Source organism: Neolamprologus multifasciatus, chromosome 9 (assembly GCF_963576455.1).
Source record: "Neolamprologus multifasciatus chromosome 9, fNeoMul1.2, whole genome shotgun sequence".
In the NCBI taxonomy this organism is placed as follows: domain Eukaryota; kingdom Metazoa; phylum Chordata; class Actinopteri; order Cichliformes; family Cichlidae; genus Neolamprologus; species Neolamprologus multifasciatus.
In genome coordinates, this window is record NC_140447.1 from 6,524,463 (window position 1) to 6,549,935 (window position 25,473).

Genomic DNA, 25,473 nt, shown 5'->3' on the forward strand with positions numbered 1-25,473 from the left:
CATGGAAAGAGACTTTCGGACTGCCTCGAAGAGATTCTGGCAAACCGTCAGGCGTCTCAGGAGGGGAAAGCGGTGCTCTACCTGCACTGTGTATAGTGCTGGCGGAGCGCTGCTGACGTTGATTGAGAAAATTGTCAGGCGGTGGAAGGAATACTTCGAGGACCTCCTTAATCCCACTGACACGTCTTCCGAGGAGGAAGCAGAGTCTGGGGCTGAGGGGAACGACCCGCCAATTTCCGGGGGCGAGGTCACTGAGGCAGTTAAAACACTCCTTGGTGGCAGAGCCCCTGGTGTTGATGAGGTCCGCCCCGAGTTCCTGAAGGCTCTGGACGTTGTAGGGCTGTCCTGGTTGACACGCCTCTGCAATGTTGCGTGGAGATCAGGGGCAGTACCCGTGGACTGGCAGACCGGGGTGGTGGTCCCCATCTTTAAGAAGGGGGACCGGAGGATGTGTTCCAACTACAGGGGGATCACACTCCTCAGCCTCCATGGGAAAGTCTATGCCAGGGTGCTGGAGAGGAGAGTCCATCCGTTAGTCGAACCTCGGATACAGGAGGAATAATGCGGTTTTCGTCCTGGTCGCGGAACACTGGACCAGCTCTTTATCCTCTCGAGGATACTTGAGGGTGCATGGGAGTTTGCCCACCCAGTCTACATGTGTTTTGTGGACTTGGAGAAGGCATTCGACCGTGTCCCTCGGGGTGTCCTGTGGGAGGTGTTGCGGGAGTATGGGGTGTCTGGCCCATTGCTACGGGCCATTCGATCCCTATACAACCGTTGCAAGAGCTTGGTTCGCATTGCCGGCAATAAGTCGGACTCGTTCCTGGTGGGTGATGGGCTCCGCCAGGGCTGCCCTTTGTCACCGGTTTTGTTCATAATTTTTATGGACAGGATTTCTAGGCGCAGTCAAGTGGCGGAGGGCTTTCACTTTGGTGGCCTCAGAATCTCATCTCTGATTTTTGCGGATGATGTGGTTCTGTTGGCTTCATCGGGTCAGGGCCTCCAGCTCGCACTGGAGCGGTTCGAAGCCGAGTGTGAAGCAGCGGGAATGAGGATCAGCACCTCCAAATCTGAGGCCATGGTTCTCAGCTGGAAAAGGGTGGAGTGCCCACTCCAGGTTGGGGATGAGTTCCTGCCCCAAGTGGAGGAGTTCAAGTATCTCGGGATCTTGTTCGCGAGTGATGGGAGAAGGGAGCCGGAGATCGACAGACGGATTGGGGCTACAGCTGCAGTAATGCAGACGCTGCACCGGTCCGTCGTGGTGAAGAGGGAGCTGAGTGTAAAAGCGAAGCTCTCAATTTACCGGTCGATCTATGTCCCTACCCTCACCTATGGCCACGAGCTGTGGGTAGTGACCGAAAGAACGAGATCGCGGATACAAGCGGCAGACATGAGCTTCCTCCGAAGGGTGGCTGGCCTCTCCCTTAGAGATAGGGTGAGAAGTTCGGCCATCCGGGAGGGGCTCAGAGTAGAGCCGCTGCTGCTCCACATCGAAAGGAGCCAGCTGAGGTGGTTCGGACAAGGATGCCCCCTGGGCGCCTCCTGGATGAGGTGTTACAGGCATGTCCCACTGGGAGGAGGCCCCGGAGCAGACCCAGGACACGCTGGAGAGATTATATCTCTCGGCTGGCCTGGGAACGCCTTGGTGTTCCCCCGGATAAGCTGGAGGAGGTGGCTGGGGAGAGGGAGGTCTGGGCCTCTTTGTTTAGGCTGCTGCCCCCGCGACCCGGCCTCGGATAAAGCGGATGAAGATGAATGGATGGATGGATGGTCTCACAGGGAGCACAGGTGCAATGTGAATGTCCTCAGCCAGCAACGCAGGCCCTGGTATGGTGAACATGGCCTCATAGGGAACACTGGCCGTGGTTAAATGTGGATGGTTTCGGCCAGCACCACAGGCCCTGGGGTAATGTGGATGACCAGCAGCACAGGTTCCTGTGTAATGTGGATGGCCTCATCTAACACCACTGGCCCTGGTGAAATATGAATGGTATTGGTAAGCACCACACACCCTGGTGTAATGTGGATGGCCTTAGCTAACACCACTGGCCCTGGTCAAATATGAATGGTATTGGTAAGCACCACACACCCTGGTGTAATGTGGATGGCCTTAGCTAACACCACTGGCCCTGGTGAAGTGTGCATGATATCGGTGCATGTAACAGTGAGAAACGCACTGTCTTGGCGAAAGAAACCGTTTTTGTACAACTTAACATAGCTGTAACTTTTGATAGAAGACTCAGACACACATCTTTATGGCTTTATCGTATAGAATTCAATATCCCCGTGTTGAGCAAACAGGTTTTAAAGCTGTTTGAGCTAATGTTTTCAAGTTATTCACAAAATGAAAACCTATACTTTGTGTGTTTTTGTGCGTTTCTGACTATTAACATGCATTTGAATGGAGTTCTCGCACGAAACAAAGTTTTTTTGTACAACTTCATAAACATACCTATAACTTTTGATAGAAGACTCAGACACACGTATTTATGGCTTTATCTTATAGAATCCAATATCCCCGTGCTGGGCAAACAGGTTTTGCAGCTGTTTGCGCTAAGCTGTTATTCACATAATGAAAACCTATACTTTGTTTGGGGCGAGTTCCCCATTCAAATGCATGTAATTGTAAGAAAGTCACCCTCTTGACCAAATGAAGCGTTTTTGTACAACTTCATATAAATAGCTGTAACTTTTGATAGAAGACTCAGACACACATATTTATGGCTTTATCTTATAGAATTCAATATCTTCGTTTTGGGCAAACAGGTTTTGCAGCTGTTTGAGCTAAGCTTTTCAAGTTATTCACAAGATGAAAACATACATCCATTCAAATGCATGTAATAGAGCTACCATCTCTCCTATGGACTTTTTAATGTCTACAGTCTCAGATCAGCACAGCCCTGTCCTCCAGCACTATCCACAGCAACCCCTCAAAAGCAACATTGTACCCATCAGGTAAAACATCGGCTACGTTTGCCTTGCCTTATATTAGATTCTTGATGAATGTGTGTTGTTGTTATTCAGCCTGGTTCAATGTGCCCCTTTTTAACTTTGAGCACCCGCTCCTTTAAACGTCTCTGCACGGCCCTACATTCACCACAAGTGAGTTCACTGCTACTGAGACCTTAGCTTATCATTTTTTTAATGTCAGGCAAATTCAGAGTTGTTAAAACAGCTCAACAGCTATTCCTTACTAGTGCCTGCAAGTAAAAGGTTCATTTATGATAACTTACTCCATGCACCAAATCAAACCTTTATACTAGGTGGGGGGTGGAAAGGTATCTCATGCAGTATGCATTTTGCTCATGAATTTTGCTCATGCACAGAAACTCGACTGGAGCTCAATGGCAGATCGATGTGAGAGGTTAAATATTTTTACTGTTTAGGGTTCCCTGATCTGCCAGCTCCCACTTCAACCCCTGTTTCAGAAAGCCGGTGTAGTGCAAACTCTGAGTAAGTATACCCTGAGTTAACGAAAACTCTGGGTTTTCGGTTTCACAAATGACGACACACTCCGTGAAGCTAACCTGCCCCCTAGCAGGTTTACTTCAACTAACCCTGACTTCCTCCGCTTCTTTGTCGGAAACCTGACTGTAGGAATTGTCAGGCATGGCGTGCCCCTTCCTTGAAGAGCCAGTAGATGTTGAAGCCCAAATTCTCCGCAGAGCTCTCCGCCGGGAGAGAGTGATTAGAGCGCGTTTGGACATTCTATCATTTCCTGATGATTTTCTGTGTGAACGTTACCGTTTTTCAGCACAATCTATAATTTATTTGAATAACATCCTCAGGCCGAATATTGCTCATGTGACACATCGCGGACATTCTCTCAGTTCTGTACATATTTGTATTGCAAGATTTATCAAAGAGGGATTCCACAAAATTGCAGGTATCAGGATGAACAAAACTTAATTCATAATGTGATGATACTTGAACTACTACTTAAATTTTACATTTATTGTCAGGGTTCCTAGGCGTGATTGGCTGTATAGATGGCTTCAGTAAATGAAGGAGGCTATGTGAACAGGAAGTCTTTCCACAGCATTAATGTACAGGTACATAGTTCCCTGTAGCATTTCAAACTAACAAATTATTTCATTATAGTAATCGATGCTAATTTGTGTTCTCTGCACTGTGAAGATCATATGTGATGCTGCCAAATCACACAATATCACAAATGTGGAAGCCAAGTGGCCAGGCTCTGTTCATGACTCACGAATTTTTCGTGGATGTACACTGAGCACAAAATGTGGACATGGTGAGTTGAAAATACTTTAAAATATATAAAGACCAATTGCTACAGGGACATTTGAACTGAAGTGTATCCTTCTGTCTTAGGAGAGTTCACTGGCTACTTGCTTGGTGATAGGGGGTATCCATGTTTACCCTATTTGCTTACCCCTTACCCTGACCCTGAACCGGGCCCACAGCAGCGATATAATCTGGCTCATTGCAGGACAAGAGCCAGAGTTGAAATGACAAGCGGAATGCTTAAGACCCGGTTCCAGTGCCTTCAAAGACTCAGGGTCACCCCCGAAAGGGCATGTGACATTATTGTGGCATGTGTGATTCTTCACAACATTGCCACAATTAGAGGAGAACACTGTCCTTCTGAACCAAAACATCAGCAGTGATCCAAACCATGAACCTCCTGACCCTCCCACGGACATACAAGATGGAAGAGCAGTCAGAGACACCATATGTCACAATCATTTCCTTTGACCCATGTTGAAAGAAGAATAAACAGATTTTTTGTTCAACTGGCTTTATTGGTCGCCTGTATTTCCTGTACACAAAGTATTAATAAGTATATTATTATGTTGTTCAAACACTGAAATAATTCGTCCATCTCTGACCACTTCACCCACCCTTAACTGATGTTCCAGCAGTAAAATCTCAATCTTGGTCTTTTGGATCTGCTGCTTGAAGTGTTCCATTTCCAAGTCGAATTTTTTTATTTTTTTAATCAAATAGGTCTTGTACAGCTGCTTTACAGGGAGCTATTGAAACACAGAAAATAGCATTGACATTCATAGTACATGCCTACTTAGGTTGGTTGTAAATCAGTGCTGAACATCTTACTGAGGAAAGGTTTGTTGGAGAAGTGGCTGGACCCTCTTCCTCTTCATTTCCATCATCACTCTGTTAGAGACATGTCCATGGTTTTATTATAATACCACATTTTATTCAATTGTTATATTTTCCAATGTAAGATGTAAACCTCATGAAGTGTCTCTGTTGCTCCCTCCTCTGTACCAGTTGTCAATGTTTCTTCATTATTTTCCTGTAGTAAAGAAATTAACAACATTGCTGTTCTACTGTAAACTGATAATGTTAAATGGGTGGAAATCCCTAGATCAATGTTTAAATTATCACTCACGCATTGACTCTGTCGGCTATGTTTTGCCATGCATGCTCCCTTTCTTTTGCAGCTGAGGCTGTGTTACTTTTTTCCCGCAAAATTTGCATGTTATCGGCATATGCTGCCATCAGAATTTCGGCCTCAAGCGCTGTAAAATACATTGACCGCGCCTCCTTTCCCTCCGTCTCCATGGTGACTCGCTTAATCTGTGCTCCACTAATCAGGGCTTTATGTATCCTCGTGTGCGCGCTTAACTTGGGGTTAAAGCAACTCCGCTTTGATTGAACTAATTGTTATCAGCCTTTCTGAAACTGAATATTCCGAGTTGGACAGTTCGGGTTAGTCAACCCTGAGTATCATTTTTAACTCTGAGTTTTCTAAACCCGCTTTCTGAAACAGACCCCTGAAAATGGGCAGTACACACCGCAGCAGTGTGATAGCATAAGCAGAACACTTTCAGATGGTGTGGGGTTTGAATCCTGTGTGAAACCAGAGGCTGTGATTTCAACATTTTTAGTGTATTTTCTAATTTTCATCTGGTGAAAAGGAAAAAAGCAAAGGTTGGAACACAATTTATACCTCCTGCACCTTTAATTGTAGGGAAAATGAACATGCTTGTTGATCAGAATAAATAACCAGGCAACTTTAGTTCTGGTTTGTTTCAGCACTTTTAATTATTATTTAGATAGGCACAAATACAATTTATAGGGCTACCTTCCTCTATACGTGCACCCACATGCAACTTCCTGTTCCAGTCTGTGAGGCCTGCCAACGGAGCCAGAAAACAGCAGAAACACACAGCTCCATATCAGGAAAATACACACTTTTGCAGTACTAGCTTTGCGAGGACAATAAGTTAAATGTGTAACTCCCTGGTCCTACATAATAAATATCATTGCTCTGTGCCTAATCCCAAGTCTTAACCTTCAAACAGCCCTTTAAAGAGGGGTGAAAGGTGTTCTCACTCTGGTAAGTCTAAAGACTGGTCCACAGAAACACAGCTGTACAGTACAAACACGCTCACACGTGCCTATTCTGCTCATCCTCTCACACAGAGGTCTTTTACTCTTTCTCAAATTTTTGCCTAATATTTCTCAAACAGTTTCATTTGGACTGGACTTCCTTTAGTCAGCCGAGCCTCAGCGACAGCTTGAGGTAGATAACATTCTGCAGTCACCTCAAAACAGAGCTGTGTAACACACACGCACACACACCGCTGATAGAAACTTTTTTTGTATTATATACAGTGTTGGGGAGTAACTGAATACATGTACCGCGTAACGGCGTTACGTATTTAAAATACAAAATATGAGTAACTGTATTCCGTTACAGTTACCGTTTAAAAAGGTGGTATTTAGAATACAGTTACTTTGTTGAAATAAATGGATTACATGGCGGTGCTTTCCTGTTCCATATTGTGGCGGGTCAGGACTGTTTCGGTTTTGTTTGACAGCTACGTTCTGTTGTTCCAGGCGGCGTTACGGTTGCCATGGTTACAGTGTGACTCTCTCTGCGTGTTTCCTGGGTGAGAGAGCGCCTTTTTGTTGTTGTTGTTGTGCTAAGCTAATAGGAAGAATGCTACAGGTATAGCTCTAAAGAATGTAGCATCATAGGCAGTGTAGTCCGTGCTGCAGGGAGAATGGACTGCCATACCCGTTATGTGTCTGTGAGCGAGGGAGGGAGAAAAAGGGAAAGTACGAGTTGTCATCGAGCAAAAACGGGAGCTGGAAGCATGTAAATATAATAATAACCACTGCAGCCAAGAAGAGGGCCTGAGGAGCCCAGTTGTAAGTTATGACTCTGACAATACGCCGTGTTCGTGTTTTCCTCCGAAACAATAAGTTCCGTTGGAGCAGCCTTTCAAACGCCTCAAGTAACCTTCCCAACTCTGATTATATAGCATCTTTTGTTTAAGGGTTGACTGTTTTCTTTATGCTAAGTTACTGCTACTCAGCTCAGTAACCAGATTAAACAAGAAAAACAAAAAAAGAATGTCTTCAATATTTATCTTTACAATTTTCAGCCATTCAGACTTCCTAAAACTTGACAGTTGGCGCTCACTCATCTTGTCATTCATCCTTGGCTCCTAAAACTGAAAACTAAAGTGAAACAGTGACATTACTTCATGTAGCATGCAGCAGAAGTCATTTGCTCCTGTCACCCCGTGGCTTCACCCCTTCTTCTTAACGCTTTCCGTCCAGGGTGCCACTGTAACGAACTGCCCTGTGTGACGAGCATAAAGCGTTTCTGGTGGGTTAAAACAAAATGCAAACAATAACCCCCCCCCCCCCCCCCCCCAAAAAAAAAAAAAAAAAAAAACTGAAACAAATAACTTCCTCCCCTCTGCCTCGTGTCATAAAACTCGTCTCGAATTAATAGTTAAAAGTAACAGAAGATCAGCGATAATGTAACAAACACTACAAAGACCATATTTGACTGTATTTATAGAGTAACACAGGCATTAACAACTGAACAGAACACAACAAAAACACACAGGTAGCATAAGCAACAATCAAAAGTGAGGAAAGGGGAACTTTTTGCTTTACAGAATACTGCGGCGGCTAATTTTGAAAAGAAACTGTGGAGGTACACATGAGGAAGGAGCGGGATCCTTTTTTCCTTCTTACTCTTGAAATGCCCTTGATAGCGCACCATTAGTTTCATCATATTCATTTCTTTATTCCTGGCAGAAATGAGGGACCTGCATTATAAAAAAAACAAACCTTCATGCTAGTTTCTAAAGATTAAAGATGGCCAGAAACATCAGCCACTCTAGACCATGTCTCAGCTGCAGTCAAAATACTTCCACAGTTTCTTTTAAAGTCATTTTGGCACTTTTTACAGCCCCCCCCCCCCCCCCCCCCCCCCCCCCCCCAAATCTACTCAGTCTGAAACTCAAAGCCGTTAAAATGTTAAATTGGTAAAATGTTCTACGACCAACATTGAAACATGGGTATTAAACAGTATGAAGCAGTCTGCATCCTTGTATCTCCTGTTAGGAACATATTAGAGCTACCAAATGGAAAGTACACAATGAATGAAGACCGAAAACTGGTAGTGCAAAGTCAGCAGTGCTGGAACTGTCAGTACGGGGGTACAATTACACTAATTTACATGTGTCAATTTGTGCTTTTACATCTTAAATGTATACATTTCTAAAATCAAACAATTGAGAGGCTAAAATATAGATTAACTGTGCAAAAACCTACAAACCAATCTTAATTATTTAATAAGCTATCGTCATACAGCTCTTAAAAAAAAGAATACATTTCTTGTTCCCAACCAGTTGTTTCTATAGACACCATAAATGTCCACATTCATGCTTCTAGCTATGGCTTTTTCCCTATTAAGATAAAAGCTACAGTTTGAGGGTGAGAAATCAAAAATGCAGAACCCGAGATCTGAAAGGCTTCCACTCACTAAACTGGGATAAGATGCTTGTTCAGCATCCTCCCAACTGGTCCTTCCATCAACTCATTCAGCTGCAGACATGACTCCACTCTTCAACAACGTCAAAGCTCTCCAGTCTAAAACAGAACAGTTCAGCAGCTTCTCAACAGACTGACAACATTTCAATGAAAACATCACCCCACATGGAGCTTTGAAAACAGCAAAAGGGTCATTTTTGCACTTTGTGCATCTTAACTTATTTCCATTAATCTGTGTGCATGTTTTTCTCAGGTCCAGCAGAACAAAACAAAGACCATAAAGCTCATATCAACACATTCACTTCTCCACTCGTCTTTACACGTGCCACGTGAGTGCCATAAACTTGACGACATCGACACAAAGAGGACAGAGTGTGAAAATGTAACAGAACACAACACGGTTGTCAGATGTAAATGAAAAAAATAAAGTGTCTCTATGCTCTATCTTCTGTGCGCAAGGGTTCTCTGGTCCAGCTGGACGCACGCTGTGCTCGGCTTATTCGGAACGATTTCCTTCATCCTGACGTATTTTAGGTCAACTATCAGTCATAAGGTGGTCCCGCCTGCCAACAACCCCTGCCCTTCATTAAAAACCAAAATTAGGCTTCTTCCTCACTGCGCAGTTTCCATGGCGATGTGCCAGTGTTGGGTGCAGGTTAGGCCATGAAAGTTTTGGGGGGATTTTTAGGAGTAGATGGTGATGACTTCACGGCCACCACCTCGAACCAGGAGGACCCGATTCAGACCCTCGAGAAGAACCTCCAGGAACTCCATGTCTGAGAAAACAGGTAAAGGTAAAGCACACACACAGGCACACCAGGTGTCACACCCCACCTCCCAATGAATGTGCAATGAATGTGCGTGATCATTGGCCAGTGTGATGCTTTTAGCCACGTGAGAGGAGGGTGGGTCGGGATTATTAGCATAGACATGGCACGTTTTATGCCCAGCTGTTTGGACCCTGCACTGACACAAACCTTGGCACACACTAAGCCACTTTCTTGCTCTGCAGTGACTAATGTATATTTACGTTATTCTACTTTGACTCTATTAGGATATTGAGTTGCATACAATTCAACTGTTTTGAGCTATTTGCATGTGTGTTGTTTAATTTAATTTTTAATTGTTATAACAAATGAATTGCCCCGCTTTGGCATAAATAAAATATATGTTAGCTTAAATATCCACCACCTCAGCAGTTTGTTCTCTGCCTGTGTCTGTCAGCTGTTCGCTCCACAGCAAGGTGTGTGGCAGGTGGCAACTCCGTGTATTACATAACACTAATTAGCACTTACGTGGGTCCATATATAGCCATTTCTGGTTCAAAAAACCCAACATTGTGGCTACAAACATGCTACTGTTGTGTTTAGACCAAACTATTCTGCAACGTACAAATACTCTGCAGTAATTTAAAAAAGAGAGAACCACTTCTTTCTAAAGTACAATCAGCAGACGGATTAAATAACAGAAACACTTCCTTGTGATCGCAACCTTTTACTAATACAGTCGTAACATAAAAACAACCATTTGAAGGATACAGTTTTCATCTCCGCCTCTGTTTCTCGGTGGTCCAGGCATGTTAAGCAAAACCAGATGAGCTCCCTGTGACTTGTTGACCACCACCTCGTTCAGCTTGACAGCAGTGTGCATGCGACGGACATTCGTCTGGTTCCTAGTTTGACAAGAGCATCCACAGTGAGAGAAGCCACAATGAAGAAAACATTAATGACCACGATGTTACGTCAGCAACGTTTTACGCAGTAACTCATGCACATTTGACATTAGCTTCAAACACACATGAGAAATGAACGGCACAAGCAGAATTTAAGAATTTCACATAACGTGTAGAGGCAGCATTTTGAGAAAGACAGATGAATCTGAATCATGTCAACACTTTATTTACGATTAGGCCGAAATATAACGTCTTTAGTGTGTAAAGAATCAGCTGTCTCCTTAAATGCTGCCTCTTCATCTTCACCTTTGTGAGATGATATACAGCACGCGATGTCAACTGCCAAAAGCCAAATTACAAGGCGATGTCACAGGATTTCCAATCCATGCTTTCCATTCAACTATAAATACACACTTTTAGTTTAATGCCGTTCTGAATTAATGTTTTTTCTGTTTGACTATTTTTTGAAACAGTCAATGGAAAGCACAAATTCTTATGTTATAAGCTGTAAATGCAACATAACCCAGCAGAGGCTTTAGCCACCAACATGCTGTTTGAAGCAGGAAGATGAAGTCGGTGCACATTAGGGCATGCAAACAAGGACAACACAGATATACATGGAGGTACGAGCACACGAGCTGGAGCACATAGTCACCACAGTAGCAGAACACAGAGGGCCTAGGGCAAAGAGAATGCGACTTACAGACTCTCCCACTCTCTAGAAGGAGGAAAAATGGGACAAAACAACAGAAACCAGCTTAGATGCTTCTATATCTGCTCGGCAGCTCTCCCCACCACACTGCATGCTTCCAAATGTCCCAAACGACTCGCAGTGACACCCAAAGGTGACTCGAGTAAACCCCAGAAAGTGACATGGAGCTCTTTGATGTGTAGGGTGAGGGAATCTGAAAAGTTCTTCCGGTCCGGCAAGACTTGGGATTTTGGGGTTTTAACTTAATGAGCCAATGGAAGTGAACTGGGGCATTTCTGATGGAGTCCACTGACAGTGTGGACAGTATGGGAAGAGAAGGTGTTAGTCTATTAAGTGTGCACGCAGATTGGCCATACATTAAAGCTGAAATGGCTGAAATTGCACACACGCGCACGCACACCAAATGCAGCCTGAATGCACACGCCATGCACAGTTGTCCCATTTCACCCTCTTGGGGTCAGTACTAACACTACTCCTACTCATGCTCCTCCTCTGAGGTTTGGCACCATCTTGAACTAGTAATATCAGTACTGGGTGAGCTTCCGGTCCCTCTGAAATAAACTTTTATAAGATATTACGTTTGAGAAAAATGATTCAAAATGGTGCAAACGTCCCTCACAAGGCACATGCAGTAACACCATGTCACTTTAGTGTATTTTACTAATATAAACTCTTTATCTTAAAATTTCAAACCTACAGATCAACATGTTCTCCTTTTTTAAATCTAGCAACAAATACACAGAAGTTTTGTTATTTTTTTAATTAAATATTGTTCAGGCAAGTGAGTACTTACGGCTTCATGTTAAACAGGTCACGTACAGCAACGTTGGCATTGCACTCGCGGTTACGGTTACGCTCTGTGAGGAGCTTGTCCTTGGTCCAGGTCATGTGAACCTGCTCGGGTTCAGCATCAACCTTATCGTTTATTGTGGCGTGAGATGCCGTGTTTCTGTCGTGGATGAGCTGGGCCTGGAGGCGATGCAGAGAGTAGGATGAGGACAAGAGCAGAAGATTAGTGGATATGATTATTACCAAGACAAGTTTCAGGGCACAGGAGAAAGGAAACAAAAGAGAAAAGGAAGTGGGAACTCATCCAACATACCCCCAAAGGCCTGTCAGATAGACTTTTCTCATCAACAACACCTCTCATGTGAACTCACTTTATAATAGATCTGAACTAGTTTCAGCGCTTACAGTCACAGCTACTTTTTCCATTATATATTCAGTGACCAGTTTTAGATAATTGTACTTAGCAAACAGTTGTGGTGTAACCATTCGACGGTGTGACTCCAGGCCACAATGCATGTTTTAGATGTCATCCTGTGTCAACACTGCTAATTTAAATGGCTAAATCACTCCCCAACATGTATTGGAGTCCTCCACAGGGTGCTAATGAACTAATCAGTTGATAAAACATCTAATCACTTGTTTTACTGGGCTTGATATGTCATACTACATGTAACAATTCTTTAAATAAAGAGGAAAAATGTTTTTTTGTAGCTGGCTAGCCATTTATCCAAAATATTAAGCTAACAGTTTATTACTTTTTCCACACGCCTAACAATTCAACAATTAACCTAAGATTTTATACTCTTAGCAATCATTTTACACCTAGCTATTTCAACAGCTTTCTTTTGCCATTTAGTTCAATCAATCATACATTTCTTTTACTGTTAATTTCCCCTGTTGTTCAGGTGTGCTTAAGTTTTCAAATACAGTAATCTACAATTTCAGTTTTTTTCATACAAGTTGGACTAATCTCTCAGGATGCTGAACCTGCCCAGCCCTGTCTGGGAATTGCTGATAGAATATCAATGGTATGAGAGGACTGAAGGGAATGATGACATTTAAGAAAGAAGAGTGAATAGCGACAGAAATACAAACCTTTACAACACCACACGTAGTGGATGTGATGGTCCCAACAACTGAAACATTTATGTGTGCAGGTAGGGTTATAGTAAAGTATTGTGCAAACTCAAAGGTGCTAAAAGGTGTTTAAATGTTAACACATGTTTTGTAAACTTTTGGTGTGTGGATAGCACAGAAATAGTGCACAGCACGATATGTCTCACGGAGTGGAGCACATCATATGTTATTATTACATTAAATACCATTGAGTTTTGTTGGATTTGACAACAATGGCGGTCACTACTGTTCAATATCAGCAGTTACATCTGAACTAATGCCACTGACAGAGAAGAAGAATACATTATCTGCTGTAAAGCTGTGAACAGAGCTGTCTTTCTTCACTAGTACCGTGTTTACATTTGACTGATGCTTAGTTTATCTTAAAAAAACAACAAAAAAACAAACAGTGTTCTCTGGTACTTCAGCAGGCCAATAACACAGAAGATTATTAAAGGTAGATTTGTTTTATTCACTGAAGGTGCTGCAAATAAATCAGTGTAATACAAATATTTTTGTTTTCTGCAGTATAGTATTTTTAACCTTAACTACCCACTGTGGTAAAACCAGACAGATACAGTGGGAAGAATGAATGGTAGGAGGGTGGAGGGAGGGATGATGTGTAGGTTCTGACTATGGTTAGAATGGAGCAGAAAGAGGACAGTATTGTCATTTTCAAAGATAGTAGATAAACAGCACCCCCCCTCCTCCCCTAAATGTGAGAATCAAACTGTTCAGCTGTAAACACATGAGTCTGATGGTATTAGTAACGTGAAATTTTAATTACACTCTTCAGTTTTCTTAGACAATACTGCCCACTCTTGCCAGGGGGTGAGGATGAGGTGGTGTGATGGAGGTAATGGGCCAGGCAGCAGTTTAGGATGCAATGGGCTGGTATTCACAAAGCAGCTCTTGCTGACTACACAGTAGCAGGTAGCACTACTGTTGGGCTAATCTGGACTGGTGGCTTTAATGATCAGATGTTCTGGTATAATAAAGCATCTACTTTTGCTGGACAGTCGTAAATTTAAACAAAGGTTATAGGCAATTTTTAGCCTGAACAACATCAAACACACAAAAGATCCAATTGGGAGGAGACAAATCCCATGGGGGTTGCATCACAGAGGTTATCTGGCACTAAAAGGATATAAGAAAATGACAAATAAAAATCTGCCAGGTTAAGTATACGGTGTTGCCATGGTTACCCCTTGTGGATTAAAAAAGGGGGGGGGGGGGCACTGAAAGAAGCTACTCAAACATGAATTGGCTTATTACCAGTAACAGTAGGTTTGTAGTTGTGGGAGATGCATTTGTGCGTCTTACTGCTGGCTTTGGCCAGACAGAACTGGTGAACTGGCAGACAGAACTGGTGAACTGGCAGCAAAGACTGTGATATATCACGGTTATTTATCACTCTAGTACCCTAGAATAAGACCAGACCCGAGACTAGAAGGTTAAAATCACAAAGGGTTACCCAGAGAACCCTGCTCACCAATTTTGTGTAGAGCTTTGATCATGACACTAAAGATGTGTATTAGACATCTGCGTTAAGTCAAGCTTGTTAAGTAGAACAAAACTGCATTTCCAACAAGAAGTTAACATTAGAGTGTTAAATGCTCAACTTGGAACTATGTCTTCATCATAAAGATGGAAATTGTGGGATTTTATTTCCTTCCTTACTACATTTTCTCCAAACTTCCCTCTTTCTATCTTTATTTATTACAGTATGCATTACATCCAATGTCCACACTATTCCAGTAACTCAGTAATAATGCAACGCTGATCACTTGCGCATATTTTTCTGGCAAATGTAAACAGAAAATGTGATTTTAAAATGTGATGACGATAATGCAACCAAATGATGAGCAACACCTGTAGCCAAAGATGGAGCTTTGTGAAGACGGGCCTGTGTCGTTACCAGTAAGGGAACAATGGGTTGACAAGATCAGCTACCTCATCCTCCTGAGCATCCTCCGTCGTTGAGGACTGCCGGCTGAGGCTCGCGTTCTCGGCAGGGCCCTGGTTCTTCCTCCGGATTGAGCTACGCGATTCGTCAGTGATACTCTGAATCTGAATGGTGCGGCGAGGCCCAGAAAGGCAGTGGCAGATGAACAGGGAAAGGGGCCAGCAGGCATTTAGCTTGATGTTGGGCCATGAGTGACTTCAGTGTCATAGACGTAGACTGTTATTCATGTGAATGACCTCTTAGTTGTTTTTTAAATACTATCTGTATGAGTGAGTAAATTGATTGCTATGCTGTGTGTGCTATTAATCATTTTGCATGTACACATATACATGCAATGTATTAAAAATGCATACAGTAGGAATAAATGCATTTAACTGAGCTCTTATTCCGTGTGTAAAAAAATGCATCCACATTTGTTGAACAGCAGCAAACAGACCAGGTGAAGGTTTGTTTTCAACGCTTCTTTACCTCTCTCTCCCTCTCAGTCCTGGAAAGGTGCATCTGTTTCAGCATCTGCGACCTCTGCTCCATCATCAGTGTCTTCTCATAGGTGAAGGCTGAGATGTCATTGTCATGCTGCAAAGGGGATAAACACAGGCGTTACAGCAGCCACATTATTTTTCAGGGACGATGCCAACATGGGTCCTCTGACAAACTCCTCACAACATTCATCATATTAAGACACAAAAGTAGGCACTGAATTGTTGAAAAACTTCAATAACAATCCTGCTTCCCATTGCACTTAGACATGAATACCATTCAGGGCTATCCTTGGCTGATGCTCACCATCTCTACAACTTCCACCTCTGCATCCAGTCGCAGGTGATAAAGGAACATCTGGAGATCTTTCTTCATTTGGATGCTGTTGTCGTCCATCTGAGCTACAGTAAAGATGCGCATCTTACACTTCCTCCACACCTGGAGGGGAGAAAGGCACCATTATTATGGAAGCACGGTAAACAGGATGGATAAGGGAGAGAAGAATGTCAGGCGGGACAGATGGGTGTGAAAGAAAGGCTCTGGGTGGAATAAGAAATAGAAGAAAATGCTGAGCTTAAGATGGTTTCCACAATCCAAACTAGTCCAACTAACCTTGTGCTGTCGAAGCAGGAAGGGCAGCAGCATCAGCAAGCCCCCATCGTGAACCACCCACCACACATCAATAGTGCCCTCTCCTAGGCGGTCCTGGTTGGTGGGGAAACTGTCCACATTCTTAGCCACAAGTAAGGCCTGATGGGCTGCTGTGGTTTCCCGGATTGTCTCTGGATAGGGTTAGGGTTTAGGACAGACAGAGGGTCTATGAGAGATAAATCACTGTGCTGCATTAAGTCACTGCCATCTTGACAGAGTATTTCACAGGCAGTTCAGCAAATATCTCATACGATGTCTTATCTTTATCTGCACTGTATTTTAAAATAAATTACGACATATTTTTGCAATTCTACACACGGTACCTATGAAATTCCTCCATGACTGTGGGTCATTGGACTGTTTCCAGGCTCCAGGCCAGGCCATCAGGACTGTGTTGTGCTTCATGCCTCCCAAGCCTGCAGACTGGATGAGGTGTGAGACACCATCTCTAAGGTTGGAAGACACTACAACATGACAGAATCCTTTGGTACGCTCTGCAGACATTGCAGCCTTAATGTTCTGTAGAGAGAGAGAGAAAAAGAGGACAGGGATTTCATCGTTAATCATAAAAGAGACTAAAACTGATTCACTATTAAAGCTGCACCAACTGAAAAAACAAAATGTGTTTTTTCCAGAGAAGATATGGCTACACTACAGCAAAGTTTCCCTGCTTAGCTATGCTAACACTTCAAATAACCTATTTGTTAGTTACTCACATCCATTCAGGATAACTTGTACTGATGGATCTGAACAATAAATAATTTTGTACATCTGTAAAGTTGTCTCTGGGCATGACTGCTTCAACAGAAACTGTTTTTAAGGAGGATAAAAGTTAAAACCAGCCTGAAAGAATCACATGAATTGCTTATTACGGCCAGTAGGTGGCAGAGTTTATCTGCAGTTAGAATCTATAAAATTCTCTAAATGCAGCTTGATAGTACAGATTTGCCTTTGGGTCCAGTGATGAATCTGAAGCACTTGAAGCACAGATAAGATAGCAAGCATTACAACTGATATTAAATTATTAGCAACTGCAGATCAATATTAATGACAGTATCGCCACCTGCCTTTTATTTGCACACTTGTGCGCGTGCTTCCCCACCATACCTGCTCAGCCTTCTTAGACTCCGACTCCTTAGTGAGGTAGGTTCCCTGCAAAACATTCCCCACTATTGTCAGGCCTTTCCCTGCCTTCAGCTGGGTGGTGAAGGAGACCAGGCGAGGGTGTTTGACTGCTTGATCTGAGTCCACGTTCAGAAGCACCAACAGCTGAGGCCTATGCAGATCGAGAGGGGAAAACAGTCTGGCTTAATTTTATTTTATTCTTTTAAACTTCAGGATTAAAAACAACACCAACAAATATTTTGGATTTTGATTTTTTGCACAATTATCAGGTGCACAAATTCAAATTAGAGTGCAAGGCCTGTAATCATGTGACATAACAGCTGTTTGTAAAGAAAAATACTGTTGAAATGTTGGTGCGGCAGTATTATTCTCGCACTATTGGTTCTCACTCAGCTTTGCAGGGACATATGTTGAAGGTAGACAGTGAAAAAGAACAGTTGGTAACTGGAAACAGCAGACCTTTAAGAAGAGTACCCACTGGTTTGGAAAGAAGGACTTCAAGGTCAGTGTGAGCCTCACAGTATGAAGGCTTATCAGCTGCTCATGACAGATTAGGAAGGGAACCAAAAGATTAATGAAATTTATCCTCTGTGTCTATTCTTGTCTTGTTATTGTCCATCCCAACACAATATCAACTGTAAACACACACACCCACAAACACCCATACCTCCAGTTCTTGGTGTGAGGTGGAGCATCCTCAAGTCGATTGAGGGCATAGCGGGCAGCATTAAGAGAGAGGCCTCTGATACCATCACCCCATTCCTTCTCTGCCCTGTTAAAGCAAACAAATGAATGAAAAGCACTCAGTGATAAGAGAAAAGTAGCAATCCATTTAGGGCAGTGAGAACTCCTTTAGGGAACATATGCAGTTTATTGCGGCAACATGAGCTACTTTTAACACAGTGCAAGCAAAAATAAAACAAGAACCTCAAGAGCTTCTCTCCAGATAAATTATTTCCTCTCTTTACGGTGTACTGAGTTTCTCTGTCACATCCATTATCTCGCAATCTTACCCTCGGTATTCAATGTATTTGTAGATGCAGCCAGCGATGACCATAGCAACAATAGCGTAATACCAGGAGGAGATGAACATAATGGCAAGACATAAGCTCATTCCAAGGAAGGACAGAGCCCTGAAAACAAGAAAATAAAAGATTTAAAAACAATTTACATGCTCATTTAGTTTTCTGTGCATTCATGGAAATGTCTTTATAAAGTGAAAACAGCTCAGGCTAGAGAGAGGAGAGGCTTAGGATTCAATAGAGTAATCAAAATCCACAGCTAACAATAGTGCTGCTTGCCATTGTCCTTAACCTGTGTTGTGGAATTAATCTTCAGTAAAGGCTAAATGGATGTGCCTGTGAAGGTGTCTGTGTATGAGGGATTCCTGCCACGTGTCCAAAAATCAAAAATCTAATTTGATGGCTTCAAGTTAACGAGGACCTTTAACAGTCTGTGGACACCAGTTCGACATATAATACAAGATATATGATGTAAACATGCAAGGATGTTTACTACATCACCCACCAGTGGTAGTACTTAAAGCGTGGTCTCCAGTTAGGCGTTCGCAGCAGGGTCTGAACAGCACAGGCAAGATTCACAAAAAGGTAGCACATGAGGAAAAACCTGTTGAGGGGGGAAAACAGCAATCCAAACGTTCTGGTCACTTTTCAAATAATAAATCTCCACTTTATGATCTACTGTAAGTAGCTGTATACTTGGGGGATCACAGACTTGATCTGCTGAGCTACTTTTATGGAATGAGATTGCATAATATTTCTTTCAGATACTGACATTGACAGGATGGGCGCCACAGCGTCCAGGGAAGCGATGAGGATGCCAATCTCACAGATCCCAGCAGTCAGCAGGAGAGCCCAGGTTGGTTCCCCATTGGCTTTCCCGTGACCAAACACCTACGAGCAGATGCAGCCAAGCGTGAACGTTAAGGCACGTAAGACTAGAAACTGAAAGTATTAGTGTCTGCTGTTTGAGTCAAACCTGTAGGAAGGGTACAATGCCATCTCGTGCAATAGCCTGCAGCAGGCGAGGGGCACCGGTCAAACTCTGCAAACCAGCCCCACAGCAGGAGAAGAACGAGCCAATCACAATAACCCAGGGAGAGGGCCATGACAGGGTGCCGATAACAAGATTCCCCTTTACAGAATCGCCATATCTGCAACGCAAAAACAATTATGTGAATGACAAACGCTGTTATTCACAAATATTGGAAGATTTAACAAAAACTGACAGGACAGTGTGGTGATGTTTTTATTCCTGTTTAAACCAGCAGGAATATGATCCCTGTAACAAGCGTCACACTTACTTCAACATCATATACTCTGATAATAACAACAGAACTGAACAGAACCCATAAGCTTTTTTATCTGTTATATTTACAGTTACAGCGATGAACTATAATTTACTCAAAGGAGAAGCTAATCACAAGAGTCAGGGCCTAAAATGGCACCAAAATCTACCAAATCACTAAAAGAATATTCTAAACTGCATACAATGAAACTCCAGAACAGAACCAGAACTCATAGATCCATAGTTGCTGTGTAGTATTAGTTGTGACATGCAAGGATTAGGCGCACAAATGTTTATTTCCATTTATTGAAGCTGCTAGAAGGGCTGAGCTAGGGCTGGGCGATATGACCCAAAATTCATATCTCGATATTTTTTACCTGGACGGCGATATAAGATATATATCTCGATTTTTTTTTTTAAAGCCATAAAGTAAGAACAAAAAGAGAGTTCTTAGTCAAAGCTGTGTCCCAGATGTCACACAGGCACTTTTATTAACATAGAGCATAGATGTACATAAAATTTACTCAAAAATAAATTATGAGCATTTATTAAATAATAATGCTCCATAAATAAAAGAAAACAATGTTGTTTTTGTGCATAACAAAAAGCTCACAATTGTGCAGTCAAAATGTAAACTAAAAGACGCAGAGCATAGTAACAAAGACAGATTTCACAGCTGCTCTGTTCCCAACTTCTACTGTGTGACTGACAGCCTGGAGTTTGAAATCCTCTTCGTAACCACGTCTCTTAGCAGGTGCCATTTATGGTCCTTATACACAGTAGGGTAATATTACGTTGAAGCACAGTACGTATCACTCCGCGAGGCTCCTCGGTAGCCGTAATGCTCTGACAATCAGTGTTGCCAACTTAGCGACTTTGTCGCTATATTTAGCGAGTTTTCAGACCCCCTTAGCGACTTTTTTTCTAAAAAGCGACTAGCGACAAATCTGGCGACTTTTTCTGGTGTTATTGGAGACTTATTTATGACGACTTTTTGACGTGAAAACGCATATCGCTCTTACTCTCAACAAGCAGCGGTGCTGCCGTGGGCGCCTCACCCGTGCCAAAGCGCTCACGGGTGGAGGATAGTCCTCCCCCAGCTGCTATCAGGGCAGGAGACGTTCACACCTGTGCGTCCAAACGGCAAATGAATCGCGCATGAGCGAAGCCGCTGCTCCCGCACTGACTGTAACGCAGTCAGTTCTTCTTTTACTGTTATGCTGTTTTGTGGATCAGGTTTAAAACTACTTATAAACACACACACACAAAGTAACTCCACCAGAGTGCCAATTTCGGGTCACTTTTGCCGGTCCAAGCCCGGGTAAAGAAGCAGGGTTGAAATTGTGACATTAAAAAACAATAATTGCTAAAAGAAATTTAATTTGTAGTTCTAAATAAACTCTAACTGCATTTAGGACGTTTTTTTACTCACTTTATGTCTCTTCCACGATGTTATTTCTCTCTCCAACAACGTAGGTTACAATTACGTTAGCATGACCAATTATGCAAATTAGGTGATGACGTCATTTAGCGACTTCTAGCGACTTTTAGGACAGCCAATAGCGATTTTCCTTACTGAGGAGTTGGCAACACTGCTGACAATCCATCAAGCGGTGCAGCTCCGTAGCTTACCAAAGTCGTACTAAAACATTTTTTGACAGATTGCTGAGCGCTGTGTACCACATAAAATCGGTTCGCGGTCATCAAGCACAACCAGAATTCATACATAAGGCGCGCTGTCAACTTTTGAGAAAATGAAAGGATTTTAGGCTGTGCAGCGCCTCTGGGCTGCATGGCGTTAGCGTGGTTAGCTCGTTAGCGTGGTTAGCTAGCTAACAAGTTGACGGCGTCCAGCCCCACGCACGGGGCGATGCGCAGTAACTCGTTAACTGAGATTTGCCGTGTCCATCTTGTCGCTTCCTGCAGGTGAAGCGATGGGGGAGGAGGGGGAGTTGTGTTCAGTGAAGGAGGGGCGAGGCCGAGTAACGTTGCGTAAAGACAAAAGTGGACGAAAGAGAGGCAAACTTGCGGCTCCACAAGTATAGTTATAACGTAACATAGACTATATCGATATAAAGGATATTGTCACATCTTATATCTCGTATAAAAATATATCGATATTTTTTAAAAACTCGATATATCGCCCAGCTCTAGGCTGAGCCATAATCACATTGTTATGGTAACATCAATTTAATTTTTTATGTGATAGAAACGTGCAATGTCACAATTCTGATCATATAGCGACGTCATGCACACAACAATAAGACCAGCCTCGACACGTCTGACATCTGAGTAGAGCTAGTACTGTGCAATACTGGACATTTTGATATTCTTTGATATCAAGTAAATACAGGGCCAATATTACAGATACCAATAGTTTTAACCTATATAGGCAGCTACATAGAGGAAAACATTGGGCCATGATTTATGAGATGAATCATCTTCAACTTGCAAATTGTGAACACATTTTAATGATCGCTAGATCACTTTTATTTTCCACAATAATTAGTTAACAAAACACATCTTTCAATTTTTTGTGTATTTTGAAACTGGGTAAATGTGCCTGTCTCTAAAACACTTTGGCCTTTGTTGTATAACTGTGTTGGATGCTATAAATGAAGTAGACGTGCATGTTTGAGGCATATTTTCTCTCCATTTCCATTATTAAAACACATTCATTCAGCACACTGTCCATAGTAACGTTGAATATGTTAAGCTCTTACTTATCTCGAAGCAAAACTCCTTCAATACAGGCGCCAAACAGAACCACGCAGGTGATATCTTGGAAGCAGAGCTAAGGAGAACGAACTGATTTCACAGCAAAGCTGTACACACTGAAATCAACCACATCCTGGCTGGTGGTTAATATTAGTCTTTAATTCTTGAATTAAAGACTCTCAAAGATGAAAAAATCTGGTGACTGTTAGATAATCTTCCACTGGCAAGTTTAATAATAAACTGTGGTCGAATCAGTTTTTCACTTTTCTGGATCAGAGGTGTAATACGATTTTTTTAAATTTATCAGTGTTCTGTGTGACTTGTTATCATATCTGGTAACAGTGCGAGGTTGAAGGATACAGATGATGGAAGTGGTAGTGATAGCGAGGATGGTCCCAATGGGAATGGACTTCTGGGCATCTCTCAAGTCACCTGAGCGGTTTGAACCAGCCATAATACCTGAGAGGTGAGAGGGTCACAGTGAAAAATCAAACAGGTCATCTTCAGAGACTCCGCTCTCTCTCAGCCATAACGGATGTTAAAAACTGTCATGCACGTGTACAAAGAATGAGTAGGTTGCTTATGGCGCCAGCTTACCGGTGACAGAGGGAAAGTAGATGCCGACCAGCAGTGTGAAAAAGGTGGTGATGTCGTTGACTACATAGGGCATGTAGATGTCCTGGGTTGGGTCGCCACCCTCAACCGATGGCAAGTTGCTCTTTTCCACCAACATACCCAGAGGGCCGTATGCCGACCACATATTTTCTACAAGAGAGACAGAAATATTCTAATTCATACTGCAAACAGCATAATGTGTTGTGAAACGCATGTACTCCCAGGACACAAGTTATCGAGAAGAGATGATGAGCAGCGAGCAAGGAGTATGTGTTTTCAAGTTGTGGGAAAATCCTTTGCCTGCTACCCTGAGAAATCCACCAACACAAAGCAGATAAAATGACTTTATCTGTTTAAATTGCATTAGTGCTGGGAAAAAATGAGATTGTAGTTTACTGCACACAAATGCAACCAGAGGGCAGTCTCTACAGGTGGAACATTTGTTTGAGCTCAGTGAACTGTGCAACATATTGCAGCAAGTACTAAACAGGGTAATGAGTCAATTGTGTGGCATTTATTTAGTGTTGCTGATAAAATTGGGACAGCATGAGTGAAGATGTGCAGACTGCTTGTAGAAATGTGTGGCTATTCTTGGCACTAGATCACTATTCAAACAACTAATCAGTAGTTAGTCCTCCAGCAAAAATTTGTGATAGAAGGCAAGGTGTGAATGAAATGAAAATTTCAATTTAGGCAATTAATTTAAATAAAGCACTGCTAACGTTAGTGTGGCTAACGTTAGCAGTGCTAGTCTCAGCATGTCTACATGCCTATACTAATGTGCATATATGTCACTTCACTCAAATATATAATTGTTCCTTTTCTAGCTCAAATTAGTACTGGACAAAGCGAACCTTTTTAGATTTCTGACTTTCCACGTAGCTTGCTTACAACATCCGTTACTGCAGGGTGAAGGGAATCTAAATATTAATAGACAACTAGAAAGCGAAAATTTCAGAAGAAATTTTAAGTGTGCCTATGCCGCTGCAAATCAGTGTCATTTGCCATTCATATGGCTACAGAGAGCAAAACTCAGCAGAGCAGCCATTCTCCACCATTAACTATGGTAAAAACAAACACCGCTCGCGCCTCACAGATGGCAGCTTACAGTTTTGTGTAAAGATGAGGTGACTTCGTACAGCCCCGATTTGCAGCCGCTGTGCACAGAGGTTCATGAGCAGAAGTCCCATTGTACCGCGGCAGACCCGACAATGTTTGCATGAACACGCTTTGAAGCATTACGTTATGGACCACTTTTCACACATGGTTGGTGTACCCACACAGCCGGCTGTAGCTTTTCATCTCACAGCCCGACACACACCAAAAAAAACAGCCGAGAGAGCACAGACTTTACGCCTGAGAGGCGTGATTGCAGATGCCGCTCAGGTGGGTCCACCTCCCCTGCAGCGGCACTGCAGACCACGCCCCGCCACACACATCAAGCACGTAAAATAAATATTTATGCACTTTTGCATTCACTTTTTGTTATTTTTACACAGTGTTCTGAATGATTAACAATGGCCTACAGCCAATCTTGTGTATTATTATACAAACTTTGGTTGTAAGATTCAGATAACTATTTAACAAAAGGTAAATATTTTATATGAGAATAAGAAAGAAAAGTATTTCTTTGTGCCCCCATTTCCCTGTTAATGCTCTACCTGGCCCCCTGGCAAAAGCTTTGCTAGATCCGCCCCTGCACAGTTACCAGCTGTCAGCTACACAAAAAAGGATATTGTGTTATTCTTCTCTCAGAAACAGTTCATAACTTCCCTTCAAATCATTCATGTCACTCATTCAAGGTAAACCCGTTTCTCCATCACCAGTTCAGCTCTGATGATTCAGTAAGGACATTTCCTGGTTTGGACCAGCCCTTTTTTTTCAGCTGTGTCTCCAGCAAACATCAGCTGATACTAGAAATTAAAATCAAATGAATTCTAACAACAGCTGATCAACCTTAAACATGCTGATGTTGTTTAGCGCGATAAACAAACAAGAGAGAAAAGCCGATCATTGATCAGTTTCATGACTGAAGTTTCAACAAGCGAGAGAATGACAGGGGAGGCTGTCATAAAGTTCAACATCAGTAACTTAGCGCGTACACAGCTGTATAGAAACTCCGTCGTGCTAGATAGCACGCAGTAGAGTTATATTAAGTGATTGTAAAAAGTCAGCACAACGAAAATAAACTACACCTAAACTCGGTTTATATCTGACCCAAATAGAGTGCAGTTCATAACTTCTTACCTGAAATTCAGTTCACCTCACGCTCCTGCCTTCGGTTTCCCTTATTCACGATTGAGCTCCGCATTAGCCACCACCGGTCGATCGGCGGCCGCCTCGCATGTCTCTTTCCCCGCATGTCCTTTCTGTCAGGGCTAGCTGCCCTTTGTTGAAGCTCCGTGTTAGCCACCACCAAACAACTCAGTTATTTTTCCCACATCGACCAGCATCTGGACAACCACCTTTCACTGTTACTAAAATGAATAAATGAATTATCGGCCCATATAAACAAAAAATAAGTCCAGCTGAGAA

At 42.7% G+C, this 25,473-nt stretch overlaps 1 protein-coding gene across 8 annotated transcripts in view; it reads right to left on the bottom strand.

The window, feature by feature from the left end:
* Positions 1-8,224: 8,224 nt before the first annotated feature.
* Positions 8,225-25,473, bottom strand: part of LOC146510929 (solute carrier family 12 member 7-like) — an 85,944-nt gene continuing 68,695 nt past the window's right edge. For 4 of the 8 annotated variants that reach the window (XM_085172843.1, XM_085172846.1, XM_085172849.1 and 1 more), the window contains exons 9-26: positions 22,921-23,088; positions 22,684-22,782; positions 22,329-22,386; positions 19,297-19,471; positions 19,093-19,211; positions 18,826-18,924; positions 18,312-18,431; positions 17,966-18,070; positions 17,281-17,449; positions 16,497-16,692; positions 16,135-16,304; positions 15,829-15,960; positions 15,511-15,618; positions 15,030-15,146; positions 11,965-12,140; positions 11,163-11,177; positions 10,326-10,459; positions 8,225-9,563 (exon numbers count right to left, since the gene is read on the bottom strand). In XM_085172843.1, the coding sequence (XP_085028969.1) occupies positions 9,472-9,563; positions 10,326-10,459; positions 11,163-11,177; positions 11,965-12,140; positions 15,030-15,146; positions 15,511-15,618; positions 15,829-15,960; positions 16,135-16,304; positions 16,497-16,692; positions 17,281-17,449; positions 17,966-18,070; positions 18,312-18,431; positions 18,826-18,924; positions 19,093-19,211; positions 19,297-19,471; positions 22,329-22,386; positions 22,684-22,782; positions 22,921-23,088 (2,252 nt within the window). In that variant the 3' untranslated portion in view covers positions 8,225-9,471. The remainder of the gene's footprint in view (positions 9,564-10,325; positions 10,460-11,162; positions 11,178-11,964; positions 12,141-15,029; positions 15,147-15,510; positions 15,619-15,828; positions 15,961-16,134; positions 16,305-16,496; positions 16,693-17,280; positions 17,450-17,965; positions 18,071-18,311; positions 18,432-18,825; positions 18,925-19,092; positions 19,212-19,296; positions 19,472-22,328; positions 22,387-22,683; positions 22,783-22,920; positions 23,089-25,473) is intronic. The other 4 variants (XM_085172845.1, XM_085172851.1, XM_085172844.1 and 1 more) reach the window with 3 other exon arrangements.